The sequence below is a fragment of the Cebidichthys violaceus genome, unplaced genomic scaffold, assembly GCF_023349555.1.
Source record: "Cebidichthys violaceus isolate CVI_PGR_0920_01 unplaced genomic scaffold, fCebVio1.0.p SCAF_165, whole genome shotgun sequence".
In the NCBI taxonomy this organism is placed as follows: domain Eukaryota; kingdom Metazoa; phylum Chordata; class Actinopteri; order Perciformes; family Stichaeidae; genus Cebidichthys; species Cebidichthys violaceus.
In genome coordinates this window covers 119,152-144,251 of record NW_027176335.1, presented here as the reverse complement: position 1 = coordinate 144,251, position 25,100 = coordinate 119,152, and the positions used below count along the sequence as shown (strand labels likewise).

Sequence of the window (25,100 nt, the reverse complement as noted above, 5' to 3'; positions counted from 1 at the left end):
TTTGATTATGTAGGTCATATAGAGGCATTAGTATTAAATTGAGACCGTTTCATAACCAGTAACTCTTTAAGAACCTGACATTTTTTTTTTTTTTTTTTTTTTTTTTTAAATCAAAGCAGATGTTGCGCTAGCTGTACTAGTGCCCTGTAACAGGAAACCCTGGCAGCTCAGAACCAAGAGAAAAAAGCTGTTATTGTTCTTCCCACAAGAGTCCGTCTCAAACTTTTGCTGAGCTCGGCAGATTCCCGAGCCTCCAGCTGAAGAATCACAGTGTGCCAAAACAGTGGAATACACCGGGTCAGTGTACCTCTCAGTATGAGCCACAACCCTAAAAAAACATATAAATAAATACTACAATAAACACTGACCGAGACGTCCTTGAAGAGGTGAACCGGATCGTATTCGATGCCGTTGGTGATGAAAAAATCATTTGCCGCGGCCAAGAGGGTCATCTCAGGAATGGAGAAGATGTCCATGAACTGCTTAACCTTTGGTCCCTGTGACAAGAAAATACATTTTACGACCAATAGCCTCACAGAAGCTGGAATGAAAGGAATGTTTCAAGGAGAACTTAAAGGACCCCGTGGACCGAAAAGTCAGGTTAACCTTTGTGACTGTCAAGACTCGAGAGAAAGAGAGAGTTCTACGTTTCGTGACTGAGTGCAGTGTTGAAAAACAAATTATTTTATTGAACACAGAGTTCTTGCTGTCAGCTTTTCAGGGACAGGAACACTGAGGATGTAGCAAATGAGATTACAAAATCAAACATCGCGGTTTATGTAACAGGAAACCAGAGGCTTGAAATATCTGTGGACAAATTTAATCCTAAAACCACATCCCTGATTGAGAGTGGCCCGATGACATTGCATCAGAAGTGTTGAGCCCACGCACATTTATTATGAGGAACCAAAACCAAACACGTTTCACCAACACAGTGTGAAAACATCTGAACACAAAGAGCGAGAACTGTAGTTTAAAATCGTCCAACTACCTAGATAGATTATCCAATTGCATTCATATTACTGTACACTTATAATAAAAAAAACGTCCTCCTCACCTTTCCATAGAAGCCACTGTCCTGCTGCAGTGGGATGTGGTAGGTCCCCCCGTAGAGCTGAAGGACCTCCTCGTCTGGTACCGGGCTCAGTCCCCTGGAAACACCAAACATAAATGAATGCAAAACACACACACACACACACACACACACACACACACACACAGAGAGAGGGACAGAGACAGAGAGACAGAGAGAGAGACAGAGACAGAGAGAGACAGACAGAGACAGACAGAGAGAGAGACAAAGAGAGAGAGAGAGAGACAGAGAGAGAGACAGAGACAGAGAGAGAGAGAGAGAGAGAGAGAGAGAGAGAGAGGGACAGAGACAGAGAGACAGAGAGAGGGAGGGAGAGACAGAGAGAGAGAGAGAGAGACAGAGAGAGAGAGAGAGAGAGAGAGAGAGAGAGAGAGAGAGAGAGAGAGAGAGAGAGAGAGCGAGAGAGAGACAGAGAGAGACAGAGACACTTCACAGCAGGAATGTAGATTAAAGTAACTAAAGAAGCAACTATAGTGTCAGTTAAGATACACTCAACACAGCATCAACCTCTTACCGATACACCGTTCCAGGCTGAATGTAGTGGAATGCATCTATCTTCATCAGAAGACCCTACAGAAGGGGTGTGGGGGGGGGAGTTTCAGTCTTAATTATCAGTACGGAGGAATGTACACATTTCTTCATTTGTGATTTAAAAGAATGTACCTTTTGGATGTCATAGTGCAGACCCCGAACGGTGAAGTTGGGAATGTAATCGTATTTGTTGATGTCTTTAGGGTACTGTCAAGCAGGAAGAGAACACGGTTAAAGTAACCCGAATCTAAAAGCAAAAGTTGTAATATCAATATACTCGACGCAGCAAAACTGCAAAAAAAAAAAAAAACCACACCTTGAAGTGTTCGATCAGGAAGCTCCTCGCTTTGTCGTAGATCATTACGTTGAGTGCGTTGGAGTACAGCGCCAGCGTGTAGTCGTAGTCAAAGCCGTAGATGTCCACTTCGGCCAGGTTGACCTCGTTGTTGGCGTAGATGGTGGAGGCGTTGAGGAGGGTTACACGCTCCCGGCGGGATCAGGTCTGAGAGCAGAAACACGCATGTAAACGAATCCAGACACAAGTAGATCAAACCAGACAGAAATCAAACGACGAAGCAAAAAGAAGGGAACAAAACACGAGTCACTGTTGTCATTTGAGGAAGGGTAGGATTACGCATTTCACAAATGTAAAAATCTAATATTCTCTTGTGTTATGAAACAGATTTCTGACATCTGCAGAGAGGAAAGCAGTAATTCCACTGCTGGTTTCAATCTAATGAGGCTGGCGAGCTCATTGGAAGTTGCGTAATGTGTGCTTCTCAGACGCCAACTGACTCTTTACAGAACTAAATCCACCCACCCCCAAAAACAAACAAAAATAATCTACTATATTATATATCTACTATATTTTATATTTAATGTACGGCTGATTGGGAGCATAGCATTCGCTGCCTCTTGCAATAGAGGTTCTTTTCAATGATCTATTTCCTTGAGTTTTGCTCGCCACTGCTGCACACTTTGATAAACACAACAGCCATGCAGCCAACGCATGGGCACAGTTTAAACAAACTTTACAATCTGTCCCTGAGACAGCCTCCAGTAGCTCAGCACAGGAGTGCATAACCAGCTTAATCAAATACGCATCATGTTTAGAATTCATTTGGCTCAGAGAAATGTGCGCCACACATGTATTACAGTGTACAGTGTGTGTGTGTGTGTGTGTGTGTGTGTGTGTGTGTGTGTGTCTCCATATGGGCGATAGGCCCTCTTTTCACAGCAGCCATCTTGACATGTAATTACAGGATGAACACAGGTGTAATTAATAATAATAAAAAAAAAAAAAAGGGTCACATTCTATTTAGTGTCAAAGCCATTACAGTGAGCCAGCCCACCTAAATGGAACAGGGCCCTAATTGATTTATTGTTTATTAAGTCACACCTGCTTTAACAATGCAATTACTTCAAAAATGGCTGCTGTGAAAAGAGCACATGTATGGCGGAAGTTTGTTATCAGGGGTTTCTGATAGAAAAGAGTGTAGCTGAACCCAAACTACGTTCTGTTTCTCAACCTAACCAGTGGGTTTGTTGTGTAAACCTAAAGGAACCCCCCCCCCCCCGCCCCCCCCCCCTTTGTGCATATTTATAAACACAATGTGTAGAGTTCAAGGTGAATCACTATGGAAGGTTTTTTTTTTATTATTATCTGAAATTGTTCATGCTTCATTTTTTTTGCTCTATTTTGATCATTAAACATGTTATGCCAAATTAGAAAAAAAACAAAAACATTGTTTTCACTAATAGTTAAAAACAATTGCTGACTACATTAAAACACCATTATGAAAATAACACACATCAGCTAATATTTCTTCAGTTGAAGACAACTTTACTGAACTTATTTCTCGTTCGCTTACGTTAGGGCTGTTTCTTGTTTTTTTTAAAGATCAAAAAGCGGAACTAAGGGGAACACGTTACTGACTTGTTTTATTAAAAAAAAGACCAAACAGCTGTTGAAACGTGATCCTAAACCGCATTCGGCCTGTTGAGGAACTACCAGCGTGTTGTTCCATCTGTCCGATTTAGGCGAACGTTCCTCTGCTCGAGGATGAAAAACAACCCTCGCGCGTGAACAACATGTCTTCACAGCGAGCCCTGGTGACGTGGTTGGCTAACCGTTGCTACTTGGGGGTGTCTTGAAGGGAGGAGGAGGAGGAGGAGGAGGGGGGGTACATTGGGTACCCTCTACTTACCGTGAACCAGCCGTTTGGTTTCATTGTACCGAGCCCACAGGTAGGACGTCTGGTTCACCGGAGCTGCGGTGGACGTGAACGACCGTCTTTTGACACCGGGCGCACCCACGGGCTCCTTGGGTCCCTTCTTATCCCCAGTCTGGCGCCTGTGAGGCGGCTCGCTGGAGGAGGCTGGCACGTCGCCATTCGGCCCGTCAGAGTCAGAGCCGCAGCTTTGTTCGAGAGTCGGCTCAGAGTCTTGCTTTTTCACTGTCAACACTCTGCATGTTGTCGACAGTCTGTTGTTCACTTTGAGGGATCGCGCTAGCGGAGGAGTCCCGTGTCCTCTGGTCCACAGTGCGCGTGTCACTGCTGCTCCCACCGCCTTGAAAGACATTTTTAATGTGCTAATAAGTGTAAACACGTTTAAAAAGCTGCTTCCGTTGCAGGCTGGCACCATCGGTTTGCAGAAGAAGATCAAAACAACTCTGCGTCCTCACGGACGCTTTAATACGAGCCCGCCCCTCAATTTAGTCATGGCCCCCCATGGACACGCCCCTTTGTTTGGGGGGGAGGGTCTTTCGCCCCTGCAGCCAATCATAAACAGAGCTGATCAAAAGCAACGAGCATTTCATGTGTTTTTCTTTTCAAAATGCATTCAAGGATCTTCCCTTGTTCCCTGAAGAATCTCTTATTACACGTTTTATTTCTTATTTTGACTTTTTAAGCAGTAGCGAGGCGAGTAAACATCACAAAACAAGTTAAACGGAATAAAATACAATAATATAAGTTAGTGTAGTTATTTGATTTAATAAAAGGCAGCGGCAAACAGAAAAAGTATGAAAGCCCATTCCTGCCACTGTGATGAAATAATGATTAAGTTATTATAATGAGAAACTTTCTCAAAAATAATCTCTTAGTATCTCCTAATTATGAGATATGCATCTCATAATACGTATCTTATAATTATTATCTCACAATTATGACTTAGCATCTCATAATTATGAGATAGTAAGTCATATTACTATCACATAATTATAACATAGTATCTCATAATTGAGATACTACATGACTTAGCATCTCTTATGACTATTATCTCATAATTATAAGTCATTATGTTGAGACGGTTTCTCATTATAATGACTTACAGGATCTTTATTTTTTTTTTCATCACAGTGACAGAAATTGACTTAATCTGCAGTCTTAATCTAGTCTTAATAGAAGTGAGAGTTGACGCTGGCCTGCAGTTTACTCCAGATACATGGTGCATAAAAACTAAACGTTGCTTCTCCGTGTTTAGTTTTGACTCTCGGGACGACAGCGGACGTGTCCCGGACGACCTGAGAGGTCTGGAACGCTCATACTCAGAAGCTCATTGACTGATGAGACCCAAGAGAGGGCGGTGTGTGGAGGACGACACCTGGTTTGTAATGTCACCTTCCTTTACTAAGTCACTCTAGCCTCACAGTCATAGCTGATTATTGTGGCTCAACAGATGGAGATGGGGGGGGAGGGAGAGAGAGAGAGAGAGAGAGAGAGAGAGAGAGAGAATGTGAGCAGGACGGTGGGGCGAGACCAGCTCGTTCATCTGGTTTTCCTGAGAACACGTGTCATCGCTACGTGTTTGCTTGTAAAGGTCATCTAAACAGACTTATACTAATACACTATACAGTCTTATTTATTCTAACTCCTCACAAGGAGATCTGGAGCTCATCAGACGTGTTCTGCAGGCTGGACTCAAGACACAGAATCTGCTGCTCCACGCTCATAGAAATAATCTATCCCATTAACAATCGTGATGCTTTAATATCGGCTGTACATGCTTTAGACTAGAGGTTACGCTTTGAGTGATACTATATTAAGTTTGTATTTTAATGCACTTTGCACCTTTTTTTTTTTTTTAAATTCTAACCTTTTGTAAAAGAGGGCTTTTGTTCCTACAGGTTGGAATCTTTTGTTTAGAGATGGGACCTTTGTATTCATCAGATTTTATCTGCAGTAATTTAATCTATTCTTTTCATATTTAACACATTGCAGCAGAACTTTTGCACGTTACTCATGTCCAAATGCATGCTGCATAATTCAGACGTCAAAAGCAACTGCTCTCCTGATCTGTGTTTGTTTACCGTCTCTCATTTTCCTTCCTTCTAGGGAAAAAATAGTTCCAGTAAGACGCTTTCACCACCACATACCACATGTTCTTAGAATAAACTCCACCAATAACACGGTAGTAGCCTGCAGTATGATCCTACATGATAAACTTCAAGCAGTATTCTAATACTACGTGTGAACTCAAAAAGACCACGATCATCGGCATACATACAGTGTTGGCTTGTTTTTATTCTTCATGAGCGGTTCACAGGTCAATGAAAGGAAATTGTGCGCGCGCGCGCACACACACACACACACACACACACACACACACACACACACACACACACACAGAGTTGAGGACCGTCCAATGTGTTAATGCGGAGTGTTGCACGTTGTCCTCTATCACAATTTACAGACACGGAACGCAGACCACATAAATACAGTTAAAATATTATACAACGATGGGAATTAAATTATACACAAATCTGAACAGAATTAATTAAATAGATCAAGGAATCCATTTACAACCTTCGAAGGAATATCACAGATTGTTAAAGCATTTCCACTTCTTAGCAAGAAGCTAGCCTTCCATCTATGTTTTTGATACATTATGCTCTTGATTTTCTGCGTTCATTAGTTCACACTAATGAGTTCATCTAAGGCATGCAAGCTAAAAAGTGAAAATACTTACCAAAATGAGATATCGCCTTATTCAGTGCTAACACTGCTTCATGAGAAAGTAAATACAACATACCTTCAAAAAACAACTACAGTGTTGAAAAGTAGCTTCTACTTCGAAAAAAAATGCGAGGTCATCTAAAAACAGACAAAATCAAAACCAAGGCACCAAAAATAAAACAAAAATCAGCAGGTTGTGGCCTCCTCTACTAAACCACAGGACAGTCGAGCTAAAAACTAAATGGATTCAACATTTCTGTTGCATTCGGTTCTCAAAACAGCCGTTTCCAAATGTTAGAGAACATCGATTGGTCTAGAACGGGTCGAGTCAAAGTGAATTTTAACTGCATTCAACGAGGCGGCGCCAACGGTTACGTCTGTGCTGCCGTCCTCACGTCACAGCTCTGGCATCAAACTACTCTAGAAGCAGAAGGGTGATCAGCAGATACTCTGATTCTTCTTCTTTGTAATCCAAGCATTCTGCTAGCGGAGCTCCTCGTAGCAAAGCAACGTCACATTAGAGCCACGCCTCTCTTTGAGATATTTTGTTTTGTGAAATGTATTTATTCTTTCTTCTAAGTCATAATGTGCTACTAGATGCAAAGCACCGCGTAATGCTTTTTGTGTACAATATCATTATTTCATTTTATCTACAAGCAGCAACTCTAACAGCAGCCTGCTAGCACTATTAGCATCGCTAACGCAACGGACGCCGTTGTGGGTAATACTAGTTCATTACAACGTGCTTACTTTGGTAGCAGACAAAAAAAAACAAAAACATGGTGACATTAACTGATGGGAGTACAAAACATGAGTATCGTGGCTTAGTTGTACAAAGGAGTGAGGGGGAAAAAAAGCAGAAGCTGAATGGGAACCGTTACTATGATTACGTAAGCCAAGAGGAGTGTGCAAGGCCCGACGTGTTAGCGTCTGTCTAAACCGAGGCAATTCTTTAAAGTGATGCGAGACGGTCTTTTAAAATCAAACAGCCAAACGAAGCAGGAAATGACATCATCAGCCAATGGGACGCTCGCAATGCCCAGATATTGTCCAAAAGTCGCTTATTGTGAGAGATGCTAAATGTCCGATGTGAAACAGCTGCAGACATCATGTACTATTAGTGACTCTAAACAGCAGGAAGCGAACAGGCAGCGTCCTGACCGGGTCTGCATAGTTTTGCGAAGTAAGCTGCTCATTAAGGATCTCCCCAAATCATTACTCTGCTTGACCTGAGGTGGTGAACTTATGGCTGATCTATCTAACTCTATAGTATTTTTACTGACCTCCAGTTAAAATGGACAACTGCCAAAAGTGCCAGGCACGTCACAGGACAAGGAAAAGGGGGGCGTGTAACTGCACCGCCAGTGAAAGGGAGGAACCGCAACACAATAGCAAGCTCTCTACTGGTGGGATGGGAATTATGTTAGTAAGGCTGCATTGTTCTACACAAACAAACTACTCTGGAGAGTTATCGCAAGTGGTCTAATGGCTTACGGACACTAAAAGGATGCCAGACTAAAAAAGGCAAAGAGTGGAAAGACATAGAGCCTTAAAAAAAAAAAAAAAAAGGATCAGAGCCTCGAATCAGAGTCTGAGGACAGTAAATACTGCACATGAAACGTCCCTCCTTCTGGAATAAATACTGTCACCGGTTCACCACAACACACTGCAGCCTTGAACAAGACCAGATGGAAGTCGGATCCACTTGGGACAAGACACAGTCAATGACTCCACAGAGCAATGAGCAGCACATCTCATCCTCATCCTGCTCCAGGCTGCATGCAGGTTTCTCCGATCCAAGCAGAGAAAACCAAAGTGGGCGGGATGAGAGAGGTGGGTTGTTTTTTTTTTTTTTGCTTTTGTTTTTTTAAATCCATGGTTCTGGTGGGTAGACTGGGAAATGTTGCATCATATCTGGGATGGACAGGGAGCCGGGGAGTCAACATGAAGACAGGTCCTTATGGAGAAGAGGGGGTTTGGAGTGATAGAAGGAGTGTTTCAGCGCTACAGAGACAGGATGACACAGAGACACAAAAAACACATTTAATTCAAATAAAAAAAAAAAAAGTGGAAAAAGATGACGGTAATTAATAAGGATAAATGGATCAATACAACATATAAAAAGGATCAGCAAACTGGGGTCTCCAAACAGCTACATGAGATGTATAAAAGCACATGTTAACCCCAGTAGTCTTATTTCTAAACAAGATACGAAAGATTGGTTATCTAATATATACTAGTATGGCTTATATATTGTTAAAACAATGTATAGCCATTGAAAAAATAAGTAGTTTAGCATGAAGCCTAGATCTGCTGGCTCCTTCGTCTTATCGCGTGCGGGATGATTTAGAGTGGGAGCTTCGGGGCCTGGCAGGCGTTCCCTGAGCTTTGTGAGCAGAGCTCCTACCGACGCTAATGAGCAACTCCTCCGTGGTTCTACTGGAGGAGGTGGATAATCTGCGCCTGGACTCTCTACAGACCCCGGTCAACCTGCTCCTACCAGCTGGATTGTGAACAGGGATCGACGAGGTCGCCGGGGCCCCTGGAGATTTAGCGTTCGCCGGCGAAGAGGCCGTGTGCGACTGAAACGTGTTACGACATGCAGCTGCTGCTGCTTGTACAGCGGAATTAGACCTGTAAGTCAGCTGTTTTCTTCTAACTGAAGTATCTTTGAGATCAGGCTTTTGTTGACGTTCACCCCATGCTTCGGATGCGTTAGGATACACACACAAGGCTTTAGAAGAGGTTAGATTATCTATGGACGAAGAAAACAAAGAGGACTTCTGCCTGGTGGAGGAGGCGGGTACGACCCGAGTTGTAATGAAGGTGTCCTGACGTACAGGGACCGAAGCTCTCCGTCCTGACGCACCTTTCCTCAACTCACCGATTTGTGTTTTTTTAACCATTAACTCGCTCTTCACAGAGCTGGTGGAGCCTTTACGCGTCGGGGAGTAGCCGGGACTCAACTCCGTGTTAAAAATATCACTGACACTATGGCTTCTAATAAAGGTGGCATCCCGCGGGAGACCCTTGGCTCTGCAAGACCGGCTGCCGGTCTGGGTGTGGTTGTCGGAACAAAGAGAGAGAGAGGTTCTTACGGGGCTCGTGTGGAGACTTCGGGTTAAACCTCGCAGGTGGTGCGTGGCCAACGCAGAGACGCTGCCGCCGAGCACGGGGCTAGCCCGCGGACTGCTTCTCAGCGGGGGGCGAGCGGGACTGCTCCGGGGGCTCCTCGGAGCCCGGCCCGACTTGGTGACCAGCTCCTTGGCCCGGGAGCGGCGGGGGCTGCTGTTCAAGCTGTGGGGAGACAGAGGGACCTCCAGGTCCTCCAGACGCTGAGTGAGAGCCAGCTTCTGCTGTATGGCCATACGCAGCAGCGAATTCAGGGTCCTCTTCTCGTCCTCGGCCGCCGCCAGCTGCCTCTGCATCTCATCCAGCTGGGTGACATACTGGTCACACCTGAGAGATTGTGCACAGTGAAAAGATGCAACATGCACGAGCAGGCAAAAAAAAAAAACAGACTGGTGCACAAATCCAGGGACACAGAACACGTGAATTATATATACACACACACTGGGGCTGCAATCTAAGATTATTTTCATTATTGATTAATCTAGCAGCTGACGTCTTCACACAGGTTATGTTTTTGGATCACAAAATTAGACAATTTACTACGATATAAAAACAAAGAAATCATCATTGTCATCACGTAGTGTAGAAATGCATTCACTCCAGCTATCCACATGATGGCTCCACATAACTTGGTTATAAACAAGAGGATATTTTTAAGCTGTAATCTTTAGCCTGTAGTAGTCCTCGACTATGTCTGTTCCCCAATCCTACTAAAGGATCATCAATCAGCTCATAACTGTCTGGAGAAGTCCTAGGCAGCTAATGCACGTCTAAAAAAAAAAAAAACGCTTCTCTGGCAATTATTAAGCTCATTTTACAAAAGCCGTACAGCCATTACAAAACCAGAAGAAGAAGAAAAAATGAGTTCACTCACAAACCAATACAAAAACACTCCAAACAATTATCCAAGCAAACGGATTCTCTGAAGAGGTTAGTGATTAGTGAGTGAAGTGTTAAACATCCCACCCATCTCCCGCTTCTCCTTCATTAAGGTAACCTGGCTTGATGGGACAAATCGGTTCTCGCCTCCTCCCCCCCCCCCAGCACAGGGCCGAGCATGTGGTTCATAATCTTCACGTGAACCGGTGGATTGTCCACAGGCGTAATGAGCACAGTAAGCTTATTACATGACAGACGCCGTTCCACAACAAGAGCACCATTACTAAGCATGAAAAAAACACTGGCTAAGAGCAGACAATCACCACTAATTAACACGTGTTGGCTCACATGTCTACTTTGCCACAGGACAAAAAAAATGTCTTCTTTATAACACTGCTGTATATACAGTAACGCTTACCTTTTCTTTCATACATAAAAAAAAAAAAAAAAAGGACAACTTACCGACTGGCAAACATGACTCTCAGTGAAGAGAAGGTGGCGGCGTCCTCCTTCAAGGCTTTGAGCTCGTTCCTCAGTTTCATCATGGTCTCTGACACCATGCTCTTCTCCGTCTCGTACTTGGTTTTCAAATTGGACAGGGCCAACTCTGCGGTCTGCATCGACAAGCAAGACGATCGCACTTATTATATAATACTGTAACGCCATCATTGCCCTTAATTAGGGCTGTTAAAATGCATATTAGCACACAGTGATCTGTACAGAATAAACATGCATGTACCCTATAGACAAAAAACACAGCTATGTTAAGTCTTTTTACATATCTGTGACTTGAATGCAATCAACAATACAAACATTTTCATGTGTAAAAAACACTACTGCATGTGAGCACAGCTCAGCAAAAATAGATTACCTTGAGTGGTGGTGTGTGTGTGTGTGTGTGTGTGTGTGTGTGTGTGAGAGAGAAAGGGAGTGTGACAGCTAAGGGAATGACAGAAGCAGGTCAGGCAGTGCTTGAGCCACAGGAACAGGGGGGGGGGGGGGGGGGGGGGGGGGGGGGGGGGGGGGGGGGGGGGGGAGAGTTCAACCTCTGAGGAGTGAAACATCCCTCTGTACTCAAGGTGCAGAGCCATGTAAGCCCAAGGAAATGTCTAGACACCTGATGATACAGGCCAACCAGCCTGCTTGTGTCAAGCCTATGTGCACCAAGAGAGCTGTTCTACAGTGTTACTAGACTAAAACCGTTTTTTTTTTGTTTGTTTTTTTAAACGGTGCAAAGAGATCAAGAGGGAACAGTGTAGCGTAGCCAGTGCTAGCTGTGACGTACCTGTTTGTTAGCCTTGAGGACAGTCCTGAGGGTAGCAATCTGTTCTCTCTTAGTGCTGAGAAGGGACTTGAGTTTTAGTACTTCTTCCATTAGGCTTTCGGCGTCGCGCTCCGACTCGCCGCTGCTGCTGAACCCCGAGTACGGCATCGCGCCCCTCTGACGACAGAGGTCCACCGCCACCTGAGAGAGAACACATGGTTAGTCACTAAGGGGGTTGAACGGGTTTGTTTCACTGGCAAAGTAAACGTTTTGACAAAATCTTAGCATAGTTAAAGTCTTTTTCTTGTAGAGTGGAGTTGTTTTTTTTTTTTATACATAGTTATCAACAATGGCCAAAACCAAGTAATGCAAAAATGTATACATTTCTATCTCTGATTTCTTGACCATGCTGTTATTCATCTATCCATCAAACTGTGTTTCACGACATAGAAACACAAGTTCTCAGTGTTCCAGACTCTCTGTAGAGAAAGCCACAACTCAACTTTGTCCCCTAGTAATCCAATCTATTCAAACACACACACACGCACGCACGCACGCACGCACGCACGCACGCACGCACGCACGCACGCACGCACGCACGCACGCACGCACGCACGCACGCACGCACGCACGCAGACACACACACACACACGCACGCACGCACGCACGCAGACACACGTGTCAAAAAGTCCCACACCAGGTGTGGGATTTGAATTAACACGGGAGCTACTCAACTACTATAAACAGTTGGAGCTGAGCATTAGTTTCAGCAAGAAATGTGTGAAGGAGGAAAGGCCTTCGCCCAGAACAAAAGCCTGGCTTTCAGTGATCGAGTGAGATCATTTGCACTGGTGTGCGAGAAGCGTTGCGGTCTTACCCGGAGGTGTTTGATCTGGCAACGGATGACCGCTACCAAGTTGCGGACGTTTGAGGGGTCCCTGAAATCCAGGGTGGGGGATCCGGGGCAGCTAGGAGAGTCACCGCTGGCTCCTGCGCTGTCCACCTCCCCCATGAACTGCAACACCGACGCTTTGGAGACGAACGCGTCGTTGGCTCGCGGCTTCTTCTGGGAGTTTTGCTGGACGTAGTGCGATCTCCGCGCACCACCTCCTGCGATGCTCGCCCTGGCACCATCGCGGTAATAGTCCAGGGTGACTCGCTTGGGCGTCAGGTTGTTGCACACGCAGATGTGGTGATAGAGGTTGGACAGCTCCTCGGAGAACGCCAGCAGCTCTTCCTGGGCGACGCTCAAATGCCCTTCTGAATCAATGGCTACTTTCCTTGTGGCTCCGATCTCCTTCTCCAGCTCACCGATGCGCTCTTGGTCCTGCTTGCTGGACTTGATGCATTGACGGATCTTGTCGGCCAGCTCCTGGGCCTCTGCCCGCCATCGATCCTTCTCCTGCTTGTACCTGTGCTCCAGGGCGTTGTAACGAGCTCCCGCCTGAGACAGTTCGTCTCGTAGCTTCAGGAGATCTTCGCTGGCTGAACGCATTCGCGCTTCCAGCACCTCCTTGCTCTTGGTGTCCACCTCGTAGTCAAAGACGTTGCTGCCGTCTCCATTCTCCGTCTCGTCGTCTGCCCGGTTCCCTGCCTCGTGCTGCTGGCTGCTCTGCACGGCTTCCAGCTGTTGCGTGAGAGATCCAACCTTGTCCGCTTGCTGACTGAATGCCTGTTTGGACATCACCAGCTGCATCTGCAGCTCCTCCACCTTGCTAATCAGACTGGACTTCTCTCGTTCTGCCTGGACTCACACAACAACAAAAAAAAAAAAGATGGAAATCTTTGTATGAGCATACATGTCTTAATATGTCTTAATTTACTGCTGTTCATTACTTGAATATCCTCCATATCTGTTCCCCAAAAGGCCAAAACGGATACAGTCTCCATAAAACAAAAAGGGCGGTTCTCTGCAACACAAATGTCTCCCCCCCCACCACCTTTACTCTTAATGCATTTTTTATGTAAGACAGTGGATGACCCCATTCAGCTCCAGACCCAACATCTGATGGCTAAGAGCTCGCTAACCCAACCCCCCAGTTTAAATGCATCATGAATAATATATCCCTCAGAGGGGTTCAAGACGTTCTTAATTCTCCTAAGCACTCTGTATTTGTGAGGGAAAACCGTATCAGGTGGGAGTTCACAACGTCGATCGGGGAAGTAGATGATAAAATGTGGTGCCAGGTGTTGTGTTTTTTTATTTTTATGAATATAGAAAAGGCTCGCTCCACCAACACATACAGGGGATGTGGTTTTCAAGCAGGAAGCGGCAGACGTGCCCCGTCAATAGCTCAGACACACAAACCAATCTCTGACTGCTCCGCCTGATCAGAACGAATACTTTCATCTAAATATAAATATAAATATAAAAGAACGTCTGTATCTACTGTGTTCCCTGTTAAGTCTTAGCAGCAGAGCACATGTATTTCCTCTGGATTCAAATAATACAACACAAGTAAATACTGCCCCTATTTCTTTCAGTGGTTATCATTTTTGCCATTTATTTTTCTTTTGAGTGCTGCCATAATTAAACCATTTTTTAATACACGTTTAAGAAGTGCTGTGCTGTTGCCTACCTGTAACAGTTGCTGCTTTAGTTTCTGGCTGTCTGAGAAGTGCAGCTCACTCAGCAGGTCCGACACCAGCCCAGAGGCGGGAGCGCGCAGGAACACGTCGCCGCTGCGTGGAGTGGAGTAGCGTTGGATGAGGCCGTTGCTTTTGGAGCCCCCCAAGTGAGGAGGGTGAGCAGAACCGGGAGCAGACCCAGGACCGTTATTAATGCCACTGTCCTGATCCTCTCCCTCTCCCCCCTGGCCCTCCTCCTGGCTGTCGTCCAGCTGGTCCAGGTGGAGCTCCAGGTTCCCCACCGAGTCGAAGGGGTTGAGCGTCAGGGCGGAGAGTTCTCGCCGCAGACAGTTCTTCTGCTCCCTCTCCTCCTTCAGGGCTTCCAGGGCCTCATCCAGCTGCCTCTCCGCTATCTCCTTCAGCCTCGCGGCCTCCTCCATCTGAGCCCGCAGCTCCTCCTGCTCCTCGTTCTTGTGGGTCAGCTCGAGCTTTATCGATTCAAACTCAACCTGGAAGGCGGAGCGCAATTAAAAAAAAAGGTCTTTATATGTTGTTTTATCCAACACAACTGGGTGCACAGTCAAGTAGAAACTCCACTAGTGATGATCACCACAAGGAAATGGATACGTACAATTCCTCCCACTGCTGTAAAGTTTAACTTAACCTTACTTCATCTTTACACACCGTATTCGTAAAATAACGATACATGTCCATTTTCTAAAACAACAGATTTCTGAGGATGAAGAGTCAAGACTAGATGTCATCTTAAAGTCCACTAAAGGATCGCGGACACACTAACAAGTCTCGGCTATATTTAGAACCGTTTGCGTTGGCAGAGCTGCAACACACACACACGCACACACACACACGCACACGCACACACACACACACACACACACACACACACACACCTTCAGGGATCCAAACCATGACAGCAACAGAACGGCAAGAATACTGCACACACTGTCCAACATAAAGAAAATGATAAAAAAAAAAGCATTTGGAAGGTATGCTTATTTTATAGAAAGTCTTCCAGCTTGCATCTATAGTATTCTTTTTTTTTTTAATGTCGCAATGACACAAGATTACTGTCAATACCGACACACACGTCATACAAAACGTACATTATCGCACTGGAAGCTTTCAGTTTGCCTTGAATGATAGAAATCATAAATTCAGTTGTGTATTTCTACTCTTTTTTTTTTTTTTTTACTTTCATGATTTCAGAACAATAAATCAATAAACCACTCAGCCAATTAATATTTCATGGCTAGGGCATTATGAAATAGTTGAGCCTCCCCCTGTAATTTTGACACCATCGTCATAGAAAACGGACAAAAGCCTTTACTTTAGATCTGAAATACCAGCCATCTCAAAACGTCAGTTAACATAATAACATTGAATCTGCTCTGAGGGTGTGATGTCTTTGATAGCTTCAAGCTGCACCCACACACTGCTGCTGCTGTACTCTGTGCTGCTAACTAAATGGTGCCTGTTCAACAAAGACATCTCACCCATTAACAAGCGTTTCAAGCTCATCTGGTCTGTCAGTTGCCGTCTGTTACTCGACATCTGACAGACAGTTTGTTCTCATTTCTCAAAGCATTCAAAGTCAACCAGGACAGGAGAGAGAGAAAAAAACTCTGAAATCGAGTGCCCCGCAATCACTTGTAACTCGTAAAACTGCTACACTGGAGCCTTGTTGTCACAGTGCTATTTACAACTATAATTAGTTCCTTAATTCCTGCTGAGTATTGCCAGAGAAGTGTTTCACTGGTTATGATATTTGGCTCTCAGGGACAGCAGTCAAACTAGAAATACCGTGACAGAATAGCAGGTGATCCGAGACAACTGTTGTGGGAGCTGCTTCATTTTTCCAGAAATAGCAACTGGCCTGTCTAGTCTCTTCAAAACTGACAGGAATTTAAAATTGGTTGCATTATAAGCAGTTTAGCTCTCATGCAGGAAAGGTGAATTTAATGCACCACAACAATGGCCTTATGATAGCAAACGGAAACAAACAATACTATGGAGCAATGTTCATTTGAATGTTTTTTTCCACAGATGTCACCATTCTGGATATCTACAGTTTTTTATTCTTTATCCGTCCATCGGTCCGTTTACAATCACAGCCAGGTAGAACGTACGTGCATTTGGTAAGGTTGCAGCTCGAGTGATAACTGACCTGGTTTTCCTTGAGCACAGACACCTGTTTTTGCAGAGAGATGTTTTCTTCTTCTAACTCGCTATTGTCCTGCAGCTGGCGCAGCTCACGTACTTTATATTCCTTCATCTCATCCCTCTGATGGCCCTTTTCAGCCTCCAGACACTCGCACTCCTGCAGAAAAAAAACAACAACAAAACAACAACCCACTGTCAAATCAGTGCAAAGCACAACATTGAAAATGGCAGATTTAACTAAATTTAACTTTGGGAATGAGCCAATATATCCAACAGCGATTCAGGTTTCCAATCGGATGTATCGTGACAAGACAGGAATTGACAGTATATAGAATAACCCTAAAGTGCAGGTGCACTGAGTGAGCCGCCGTACCTTCTTTAGCTGGGTGGAGACCACCCCCAGCCTGTCGATCTCTGCATGGGTATTGCTCAGTGCAAGGCGCGCTTGCTTGAGCTCTGCCTGGATTTCCTCCAAGCGGCTCGCCATGGCAGCCTCCTTGGAGGCGGTCTCCTGCAGCAGGTTCTCCTCCCAACACTCTCCATCAGCCGCTGCACGCTTCTGGCTGCTCACAGAATCCGCGAATGCCTTCACACAAACAAACAAAAAGAGGGTTAAAAAGGAACAACATTCGCGGTGCTGAAAGACAAATTGATTTATGCTGAGCTACTCGTCGAAGGCAAGAAATGTAGACATCTTTAACAAAAGGAAGGGAAACAGGACTTCACTGACAACAATCACGTTTATCCTGATTACAGGCATACAGGTTGTTCTGGTTTGTTAACAACACACCGTAGTCTACACCTTAACAGCAGCTTCAACACTGTATTTGTATGAAGCCGATGTGATACTATAAGGAAAGCGTTACAGTTAGCACAGCTTCCTTCACAGCTATCAAATAAGGTGTTGAATTAAATGAACGTGCTGCTAAACACGCGTGACTTGTTGTGGTTCTATAATGATTAGTGGCGTAACAGACCGCGGTCAATCCGTACGGATCCTCCCTCACAGTTCGGCACGCGTGTGATTAATTACACAGTTTTAACGTTAATCACCACAGTGTGAAATAAAGTTTTACTGACGATCGTTATCCGCAGATCTTCAGGAAAATACGCGATCAGGACATCGGCACGTATACCGAAGTCGCCGATCTCTGATAATGTTACACTGTAAACAACTAATCCGTGTTTACATCGACAGGAGAAGAGCTAATTAACGACAACAGCACCGCTAACGGCCAACGAACGAAGGTTCGGTTACATTACGATGCGTTCAGGCTCTGCTCAGTGAAAACGAGTACTGGGCGAAGTTGAATTATAACGTAATCGTGACGGGTTCACGTGTATTCTTGTGAAATGTAGTGTTGGTGAGAAACTTGATTAAATGCAGTTGTTTGAAGGAGATGTTTTGTATTTCAGATGAATTATTTACAATCCCTCTAAGCAGAGTATAATACATCATTAAAACTACAAATAAATAAATAGTTTGGAGCCTTGTGGACCAGCTGCTACGTATAATCAAACAACAACGGGATCTATATCTGCCAATAAGGATAATCAATAATCTAAAATTGGTATCAGCGGCAAAAAAAACGTGATGGTGATCTGTAAAAGTTACATTTGCTCCCTGCTTTTCTTTTTTGAGCCGATCCGATCTGTGACTCCGATCCGTGATACGATCCGAACCGTGGCTTTTAGGATCCGCTGAACCACTAATAATGATGCTAATTCATAACACATGAGTCCGCTCTGCTTTGTTAAAACCCTGCCAAAGCCTAGGTAGGTAAACAGCCAACATATGAGGTTTATGCAGATTAGAAAAAAAAAAAAAAATTGCTGAAATTCTGTACCACTACGTACCTTAAGACATAAAGAGCTTACGGCCAGCTGTGATGTTATTGTGGCACAAATGAATTGCTTAATATCCGACTGCTTGTGAGCAGGATCTCAATTTAAAACCGGTGGATGGAACATTTGCAGAACAAAAAACAAAAAACTAAAAAACTGCCCACATGACAGGATTGAATTTTATGAGACAATTTGTCTGTGAAAGGATGGATTACACTGTAACACATTGGTCTAATCATTTTAAACTGAATATCCGGTGCTTACGTAATTCAATCCTTAATGCAATGCAGCATCAAAAATCAGCGTGAGATGAACAGCACCGGATGTGCTGACTAATTGGCTGTTGACAGCGTTCCTGCATCAGCATCAGACGACGTATTAGCGCAAATCTGACTCACAAGCCTCTTCATTGAACGTATGACATGAGGTTCGCAGCTGTTAACAGAACCGTTACTGTGGTAGCAGACTGACGAAGTTACCCAAACACAATCAAGTTCGTGTCATACTCATAGGTCACATAATAAAAAGAGAACAATGGTATCTTTATAGGACTACTCTAGATACTGCAAGGCAGCTCCTCAGCTGCTACGAGCGGGGAAAAGCAAAATTTGAGATTGGTTTCTAAAAACATCATACATGTTCGACAATCAGAAGTGGGCCTTCACTTGTAGTGGTTCACTGTTACTGAACCATGGAATGTATGGCATGTAAGGCAACTGAATACGGTGTTGGACGCAGCGCCCCATTCATTCCTATGAAAGTTGTTCATGTTATATACTTGCCTTTTTGTTTCAAATCATTCAAATTTCACTGGGTGTGTTTTTTTTTTTTTGTGGTGTGACAAACTCTTCACACATCTATATGTGCTAATATTCTGCTAATATTCTGCTTTACCCAGATGCAGCACAGCTAGATAGCATTTCAATTTGGACTGCATTCGCATTTTGCCATTAATGTCACATGACTGCAGGCTAATCTACAATTAGAATGCAGGTGAAAGATTTAAAAAAAAAAAAAAAAAAGTGGAATGTTACTGTCCCTTTGCATCTCGTTTAATATATTCTGCAATAACGCAACATTAGCTTGCACATTTCACATATACAAAAAGTTTACAACCATTATTGAGTTCATTTTTACCGTCAGAAAATAAAAGCTAGGAATGCTGGGAGAACAATGAACTTCACAAGCGTAGTGTTGTCTAAATATAACTAGAAGGCCTTAGGTGTTCCTACCTCTCTGAGCTGCTGTAGCTCCCCTTTGAGGGTTTCATACTCCTCTTCCAGCTGCCTGTGTTTCATCTTGAGAGCAGCACTTTCCTCCAGCACCACCAGGCCGTAGCGGGCGGCCTGGAGCTTCTCCTCCGTGGCCTCCTGGAGCTCCAGGGTCAGCCGCACCACCTCGGTCTTCAAGTCTCCGCTCCCCATCTCGACTTCCTCTCGCTCTACTGCTGCACCTGCCGGGTCTGCATCGGCCTCCAGCATTCTTGCTTGGCCTCCCACTCGCCAACGTTCTACTGGGACAACCTGCCTCCTTCACTCCCCCACTCTCATTACTCCACACTACAAAAAAAAAAAAAAAAAAAAAAAAAAAAGCAAAACACAAAGACGATGAGTATGTATCTAAACCCCTTAGAACAATGGCCGGTAAACAGCACAGGGCAAGATTAACGTGGGGATCGGCTGAATGAGAACACTCCAATTTCAGCACAAAAAGCCAAATCCAAGCCAAAAATGAGCTAATGTTGCAGTTTGTAATTACGTAGTTTGCAGATATAATTAAGAATTTGAACCTACAACTAGCACATTGCTGATATTGTCCTTTTTAAATTGACACTTAAGCCATGGTATCGATGATGAATGCTCAACTCCCCGCAGTTAAAGGGCTGGTACTATTAAACTGGCTAAACATCAGCTACATTACGGTTTCTTCTCTTCAGAATAAGCTGATAGCTAATTTTAGCTGCATGGTTATGACAGCTGGTTGAGGCGTGGAGACGATATGGATTAAGGTTACTTTGACCACCCTTATTGAATGGGTGGGGCTCAACTTCCCCCATTTCCTCGTGTCCTCTCTCCTCATGTCCTCTCTTTTGACCGAAGATGGAAACACCAGCCGCCTATGTCCGGGTGCCAAATGATGCATCCCATAAGCATCTGTCTCTGCTAGTCCTTCCAACTACTTCTCCGTAGCATCAACTGCGTATAAATGTAAGGATGTAACGCTAACATGTGTTCATCACACACGCTCACCCTTAACGTTGATTCCAAAGTAAGCTGGTATCTTAAATTAGATGGTGAATATTATACAAAAACTAAGACGACACCGGCCTGACAGCTAGCTAGAGTAGTTTCAGCCCAACGCAGGTTAGCAAACGACAGCACAATGCTACTAGCAAAGTCGAGTTAAAGGGTATTTAGCTAAAGCTAACTTCTTGGCTTTGAAACTGGTTAAACGTACATAGGCTTAACGGAATAAGACCACATCACACTACACGGTGAGCAACGTCAGTCGCATCCTGTCAGACGAGCTAATTTAGCTAACGCTAGATTGCGAACATTAGCCTAAACTTGCTACTTACCTTCCGGTTCTGTTTCAAAGATGGAGCTCAGCCGGTTGGAAAGCAAACGTTCACCACTGCTGCTACTTCCTCCCGGGAACTATCAACGGTTGCTAATCACGATAGTGGCCACGGGTACCAGTTACCAGGTTCCTGAGCAGCCGCTTCCCTTCCTCCCACCCGGTTCTCTGGTTTCACAGTGAGGTCTGGTGTCAAAAGCGCGCCGAAAAACGTGAAAGCACAATTACCCCCTCTAGCTAGGCAAAGGCGCAATGCATTACACCAGCATTAAATTGTCTTTTTTTTCAGTATTACGATAGATAAAGGCTTTGATATATATTCAGACATGAAAAATAAAATAAAACATTAATGCAATAAATATAAAAATATACATTTTAACAAACAAACACGAAATTAGAGAGAAATAATGAAAGATTTGGGAATAAATAATTCACTTCCGCTCGTGCCTTTCTTTGCTTCCTTTTTACTTCCGGGTGTTCCCATTGTCGCCTGGCTGCAGTGTCCCCTTGTCAAAAAAAACAAAACGGTAAAAGATAATTGAATCACAATGAAGATCGTTACCTGGAACATAAATGGCATAAGGACTTTAAGAGGCGGCATTAAAAAGGCTCTCGATTCACTGGACGCTGACATCGTTTGCGTCCAAGAAACAAAAGTGACAAGTAAGTGGTGTTTGGGGTAAAACGTGCAGACGGCCATGCAGTCTAACGTGAACAATCGGAAGTCTGTGTTTTGAGAGGAATACAAGTTAAACCTAAAAATGTGTCCCCCACAGGAGACTTGCTTGATGAAAGAACTGCCATTGTTGACGGATACAACTCATATTTCAGCTTCAGTCGAGGACGCAGCGGCTATTCAGGTCCATTTTGTCATAATTAGGATCATTAGCTGTTTTTTCTTCCAATTTTATATATATATATATATATATATATATATATATATATATATATATATATATATATATATATATATATATATATATATGACGCTAGAATAAAAGTGGCATAATAAACGTATTAGAGCAACAGAAGATCCATGTTATGAATGCCTATTGTTAGACATGCTTTAAAGTTGCTGCAGTGCTGACACACTAAACTGTAAAAAAAAAAAAAACAATTCACCTCCCATTCCTGACGTGCACAGGGGTTGCCACTTACTGTAAAGACGGTGCCACTCCATTTGCTGCTGAGGAGGGCCTCACGGGTCTGCTGACCAACCACGAAGGGGCTGTCGGATGCTATGGGGACCAGACTGAGTTCTGTAGCGAGGAGCTGCAGCTTTTGGACAACGAAGGACGAGCCGTTATCACACAGCACAGAATCGTGTAAGGGATCAATTTCTAGAGTTTCTTTTTACTAGAATAATGCAAGTCTCGTTTGGCGAAAACACAACTGTTGATAAAGACCACGGGGGATTCCAATGCATGTGGAATTCATCTAGTAAAGTAGTTGTAAACTATAGATGTACATGACTCTTTTTTTTTTTTTTTTTTACTCTTGTTTTACCCCCACAGGTGTCAGGAGAAAGAGCAAACCGTCACTGTAATCAATGTATACTGTCCTCGGGCGGACCCTGAAAAGCCGGAGCGAAAGCAGTTCAAACTGCAGTTCTACAAGTTGCTCCAGAGTCGGGCTGAAGCTGTACTGAAAGATGGGAGGTGAGAGTGTTACTTGCTCTGTTGTCCCCTCTACTCCTTAAAGACATTCTGAGTCAATGCTTTCTCTGTTCTGTTTTTCAGCCACGTGATCGTTTTAGGAGATGTCAATACATCTCATCGGCAAATAGACCACTGTGACCCCAGTGATAACGTAAGTTAAAGGTTTGAATACTGTCATATGCTCGTTTTTGGAAACAGGCTTTTTCAATATCTTGCAGAGAGTAGGAGGAGATTGATACCACTCTCATGTCTGTGTGGTAGATATGTAGATGATCTTAGTTTAGCATTAAAGACCTGAAACAGGAGTTAACAGTTAGCATGGCTCTGACCAAAGGTTACAAAATCCACCCTCCAGTAGCTTTAAATGTCATATTTAAAGTATCTGTACAAAAACAGAAGTGAAAAAAAAAAAAAAAAGTTTCAGTGTATACTGGCCAGCTGTTTCCCCTCTTTATGCTAAGCTAACTGTCACCTGGTAATAGGGTCATATTTCATGAATAGTCTCAGCTAGAAAGCAAGGCAACGTGTTTTACCTAAAGATCAAACAACTCCTTTAATATAAAAGGAATAATATTAGATAAAAAGGGAGGAAATATACTTCTGCCAAATGTGCACAGTGTATGCTTATTAATAATAATGACGCTCTACCTTCTTTGTTTTTCTCATTGCTAAGGATGATTTTGGTGAACACCCTGGGAGGAAATGGCTAAATGGCTTTTTGCACAGTGGCAGAGAAGAAGAGGGAATGAAGGAGGAGCAACCCGATGACGAGTCAGCGGTAACTTCATCGGATGCCACCCACAGTGGGAAATTTGTGGATACATTTCGCTTTTTCCACCCAACCCGCACCAGCGCCTTCACATGCTGGAGCACTCTCACCGGAGCGCGGCAGACCAACTATGGCACACGCATCGACTACGTATTCGCTGACTGCCTGCTAGCCAAGGAGCAGTTTGTGGCAGCGGACATCATGCCGGAGGTGGAGGGGTCGGACCACTGCCCGGTGTGGGGGCAACTGAGCTGCTCTCTCCTGCCCAGCTCCAAGCCTCCTCCACTCTGTACACGCTACCTGCCAGAGTTTGCTGGCAAGCAGCAGAAACTCTCCCGCTTCCTTCTTAAAGTGGACCAAAGGTCAACGCCGTCTGAGCAGAGGGATGCGTTACCTGGATCTCAAGAGGAGGAGGAAAGGAGGGAGAATCTAAACCCATCCGGAGCTGGAAACGTCTCTGGTAAAAAACGGTCATTGACGTCAGACTCTGTTGTCCCAAAGGGGAAAAAGACTAAGACAGTGAAGACTTCTTCAAACCCAAAGGGGAGCCTCCTCTCCTTTTTCAAACCCAAACTCTCAAATGCTGCTCCCTCTACCGAAGCCCCTGTAAAGCAGTGTGAAAAAACACTCGGCGTGGACGAGGCAACTTCCTCACAAAACTCCCAGAAAGCACCTTCGCCCGGCGAGGACGCGTCCTCGGTCACGAGCGGCGCACCTGAAGATACCGAGCTCGTCTACGCCGGTTCACCACAGCCGTGCGCCAGCAGCACCACAGAGGCAAATCATAAACGGATGGCGACAAAACCTTTAACCCCACAACCCACTGCGGGACACCCGGAGGCCAAGAAAGGGGCGTCCTTAGGGTTTTGGAAGTCCGTTTTTCACGGACCGCCCCCACCGCCCTCCTGTAAGATCCACGGGGAACCCTGCGTCCTTCGTACTGTGAAAAAGGAGGGGCCAAACATGGGCAAACAGTTCTTTGTGTGCGCCCGTCCTCAGGGACACGCCTCCAACCCCGAGGCCAGGTGTAATTTCTTCGCCTGGGTTGACAAGGGGAAGTGACACGTTTACTTTCGTCACCACAAGTTGTTTGTTGTTCCGACTCGTTGTTAAAAGCTCTTGTTCAAACAAGTACTGCAAGACTACGAGGATGTCTCGTCTTTTTAACTATTTTAATTGTTGACTGAGTTTTTATGTGTTTTATGTTACGTAATAATAATAAACTATTTTCTATAACTTTGAGTTTGGTTTTATTGTTCTCAGAGCTGAAACAATCAATAGGCTTTATTAGTTGATTGACAGAACAATTTTATTATAATTTTTTCAAGCTAAAAAGCGAAATACAATCAGGTTCCAGCTTCTCAAATGTGAGGAATTGCAAAAAAAAAAAAAAATGTTTTATTTCATCATAAATTGAATCTCTAAGAGATTTGGACTGATGGTTGCACAAAATAAGCAATATGAAGACATCCCCATGGGAACTGGGAAATTATGGTTTGCATTTTACGGACTAAATGTTTCAATTCATTGTGAACTTAAATGGCAGATGAATAAATCATGAAAAAAAGACTTCTATGCAGTCATACCTGTTTCCAGCTACTGTATAAAACATATGAAACTGGCCTGTGAGTAGAAACGGCTGAAT

General features: G+C 44.2%; 3 protein-coding genes across 5 annotated transcripts in view; 1 reads left to right on the top strand and 2 right to left on the bottom strand.

Annotated features, from left to right (window-relative positions):
* The window catches only part of nt5dc2 (5'-nucleotidase domain containing 2), a 7,888-nt gene extending 3,576 nt beyond the window's left edge, over window positions 1-4,312 (bottom strand). The window contains 7 exon segments of the mRNA XM_068711648.1: window positions 369-497; window positions 1,058-1,151; window positions 1,608-1,663; window positions 1,757-1,831; window positions 1,941-2,099; window positions 2,101-2,126; window positions 3,832-4,312. Of these exon segments, the coding sequence (XP_068567749.1) occupies window positions 369-497; window positions 1,058-1,151; window positions 1,608-1,663; window positions 1,757-1,831; window positions 1,941-2,099; window positions 2,101-2,126; window positions 3,832-4,270 (978 nt within the window). The 5' untranslated portion in view covers window positions 4,271-4,312.
* A 1,818-nt stretch (window positions 4,313-6,130) lies between these two features.
* On the bottom strand, window positions 6,131-21,201 carry zgc:162200 (uncharacterized protein LOC558638 homolog). Of its 3 annotated transcripts, XM_068711646.1 has the most exons (10): window positions 21,030-21,201; window positions 19,684-20,010; window positions 16,980-17,192; window positions 16,611-16,763; window positions 14,437-14,934; window positions 12,735-13,601; window positions 11,879-12,058; window positions 11,056-11,207; window positions 9,681-10,041; window positions 6,131-8,586 (listed from the first exon to the last, which is right to left on the bottom strand). In XM_068711646.1, exons 2-10 carry the CDS (start codon window positions 19,930-19,932, stop codon window positions 8,581-8,583), a joined length of 2,679 nt encoding a protein of 892 aa, XP_068567747.1. In that variant the 5' UTR covers window positions 19,933-20,010; window positions 21,030-21,201; the 3' UTR covers window positions 6,131-8,580. The 3 variants fall into 3 exon arrangements, with proteins under 3 accessions (XP_068567747.1, XP_068567746.1, XP_068567748.1); XM_068711645.1 differs by having other exon boundaries at window positions 6,131-10,041; XM_068711647.1 differs by lacking the exon at window positions 9,681-10,041.
* Window positions 21,202-21,516: 315 nt separating this feature from the next.
* apex2 (APEX nuclease (apurinic/apyrimidinic endonuclease) 2) lies at window positions 21,517-24,691 on the top strand. The gene is made up of 6 exons (XM_068711640.1): window positions 21,517-21,691; window positions 21,805-21,888; window positions 22,173-22,353; window positions 22,543-22,686; window positions 22,768-22,837; window positions 23,360-24,691. Exons 1-6 carry the CDS (start codon window positions 21,577-21,579, stop codon window positions 24,515-24,517), a joined length of 1,752 nt encoding a protein of 583 aa, XP_068567741.1. The 5' UTR covers window positions 21,517-21,576; the 3' UTR covers window positions 24,518-24,691.
* Window positions 24,692-25,100: the final 409 nt, after the last annotated feature.

Bases quoted from the DNA above. Each gene is read 5' to 3' on its own strand.
- zgc:162200 (XM_068711645.1), bottom strand. From the start codon at position 19,932: ATGCTGGAGGCCGATGCAGACCCGGCAGGTGCAGCAGTAGAGCGAGAG. The intron at 14,935-16,610 runs GTCAGTTATCAC...TCCGCCTTCCAG, and splicing joins CTGTGCTCAAGGAAAACCAG to GTTGAGTTTGAATCGATAAA. The intron at 12,059-12,734 runs GTAAGACCGCAA...GTTCTCTCTCAG, and splicing joins GCCAGATCAAACACCTCCGG to GTGGCGGTGGACCTCTGTCG.
- apex2 (XM_068711640.1), top strand. From the start codon at position 21,577: ATGAAGATCGTTACCTGGAACATAAATGGCATAAGGACTTTAAGAGGC. The intron at 21,692-21,804 runs GTAAGTGGTGTT...TGTCCCCCACAG, and splicing joins CCAAGAAACAAAAGTGACAA to GAGACTTGCTTGATGAAAGA. The intron at 22,687-22,767 runs GTGAGAGTGTTA...TCTGTTTTTCAG, and splicing joins GCTGTACTGAAAGATGGGAG to CCACGTGATCGTTTTAGGAG.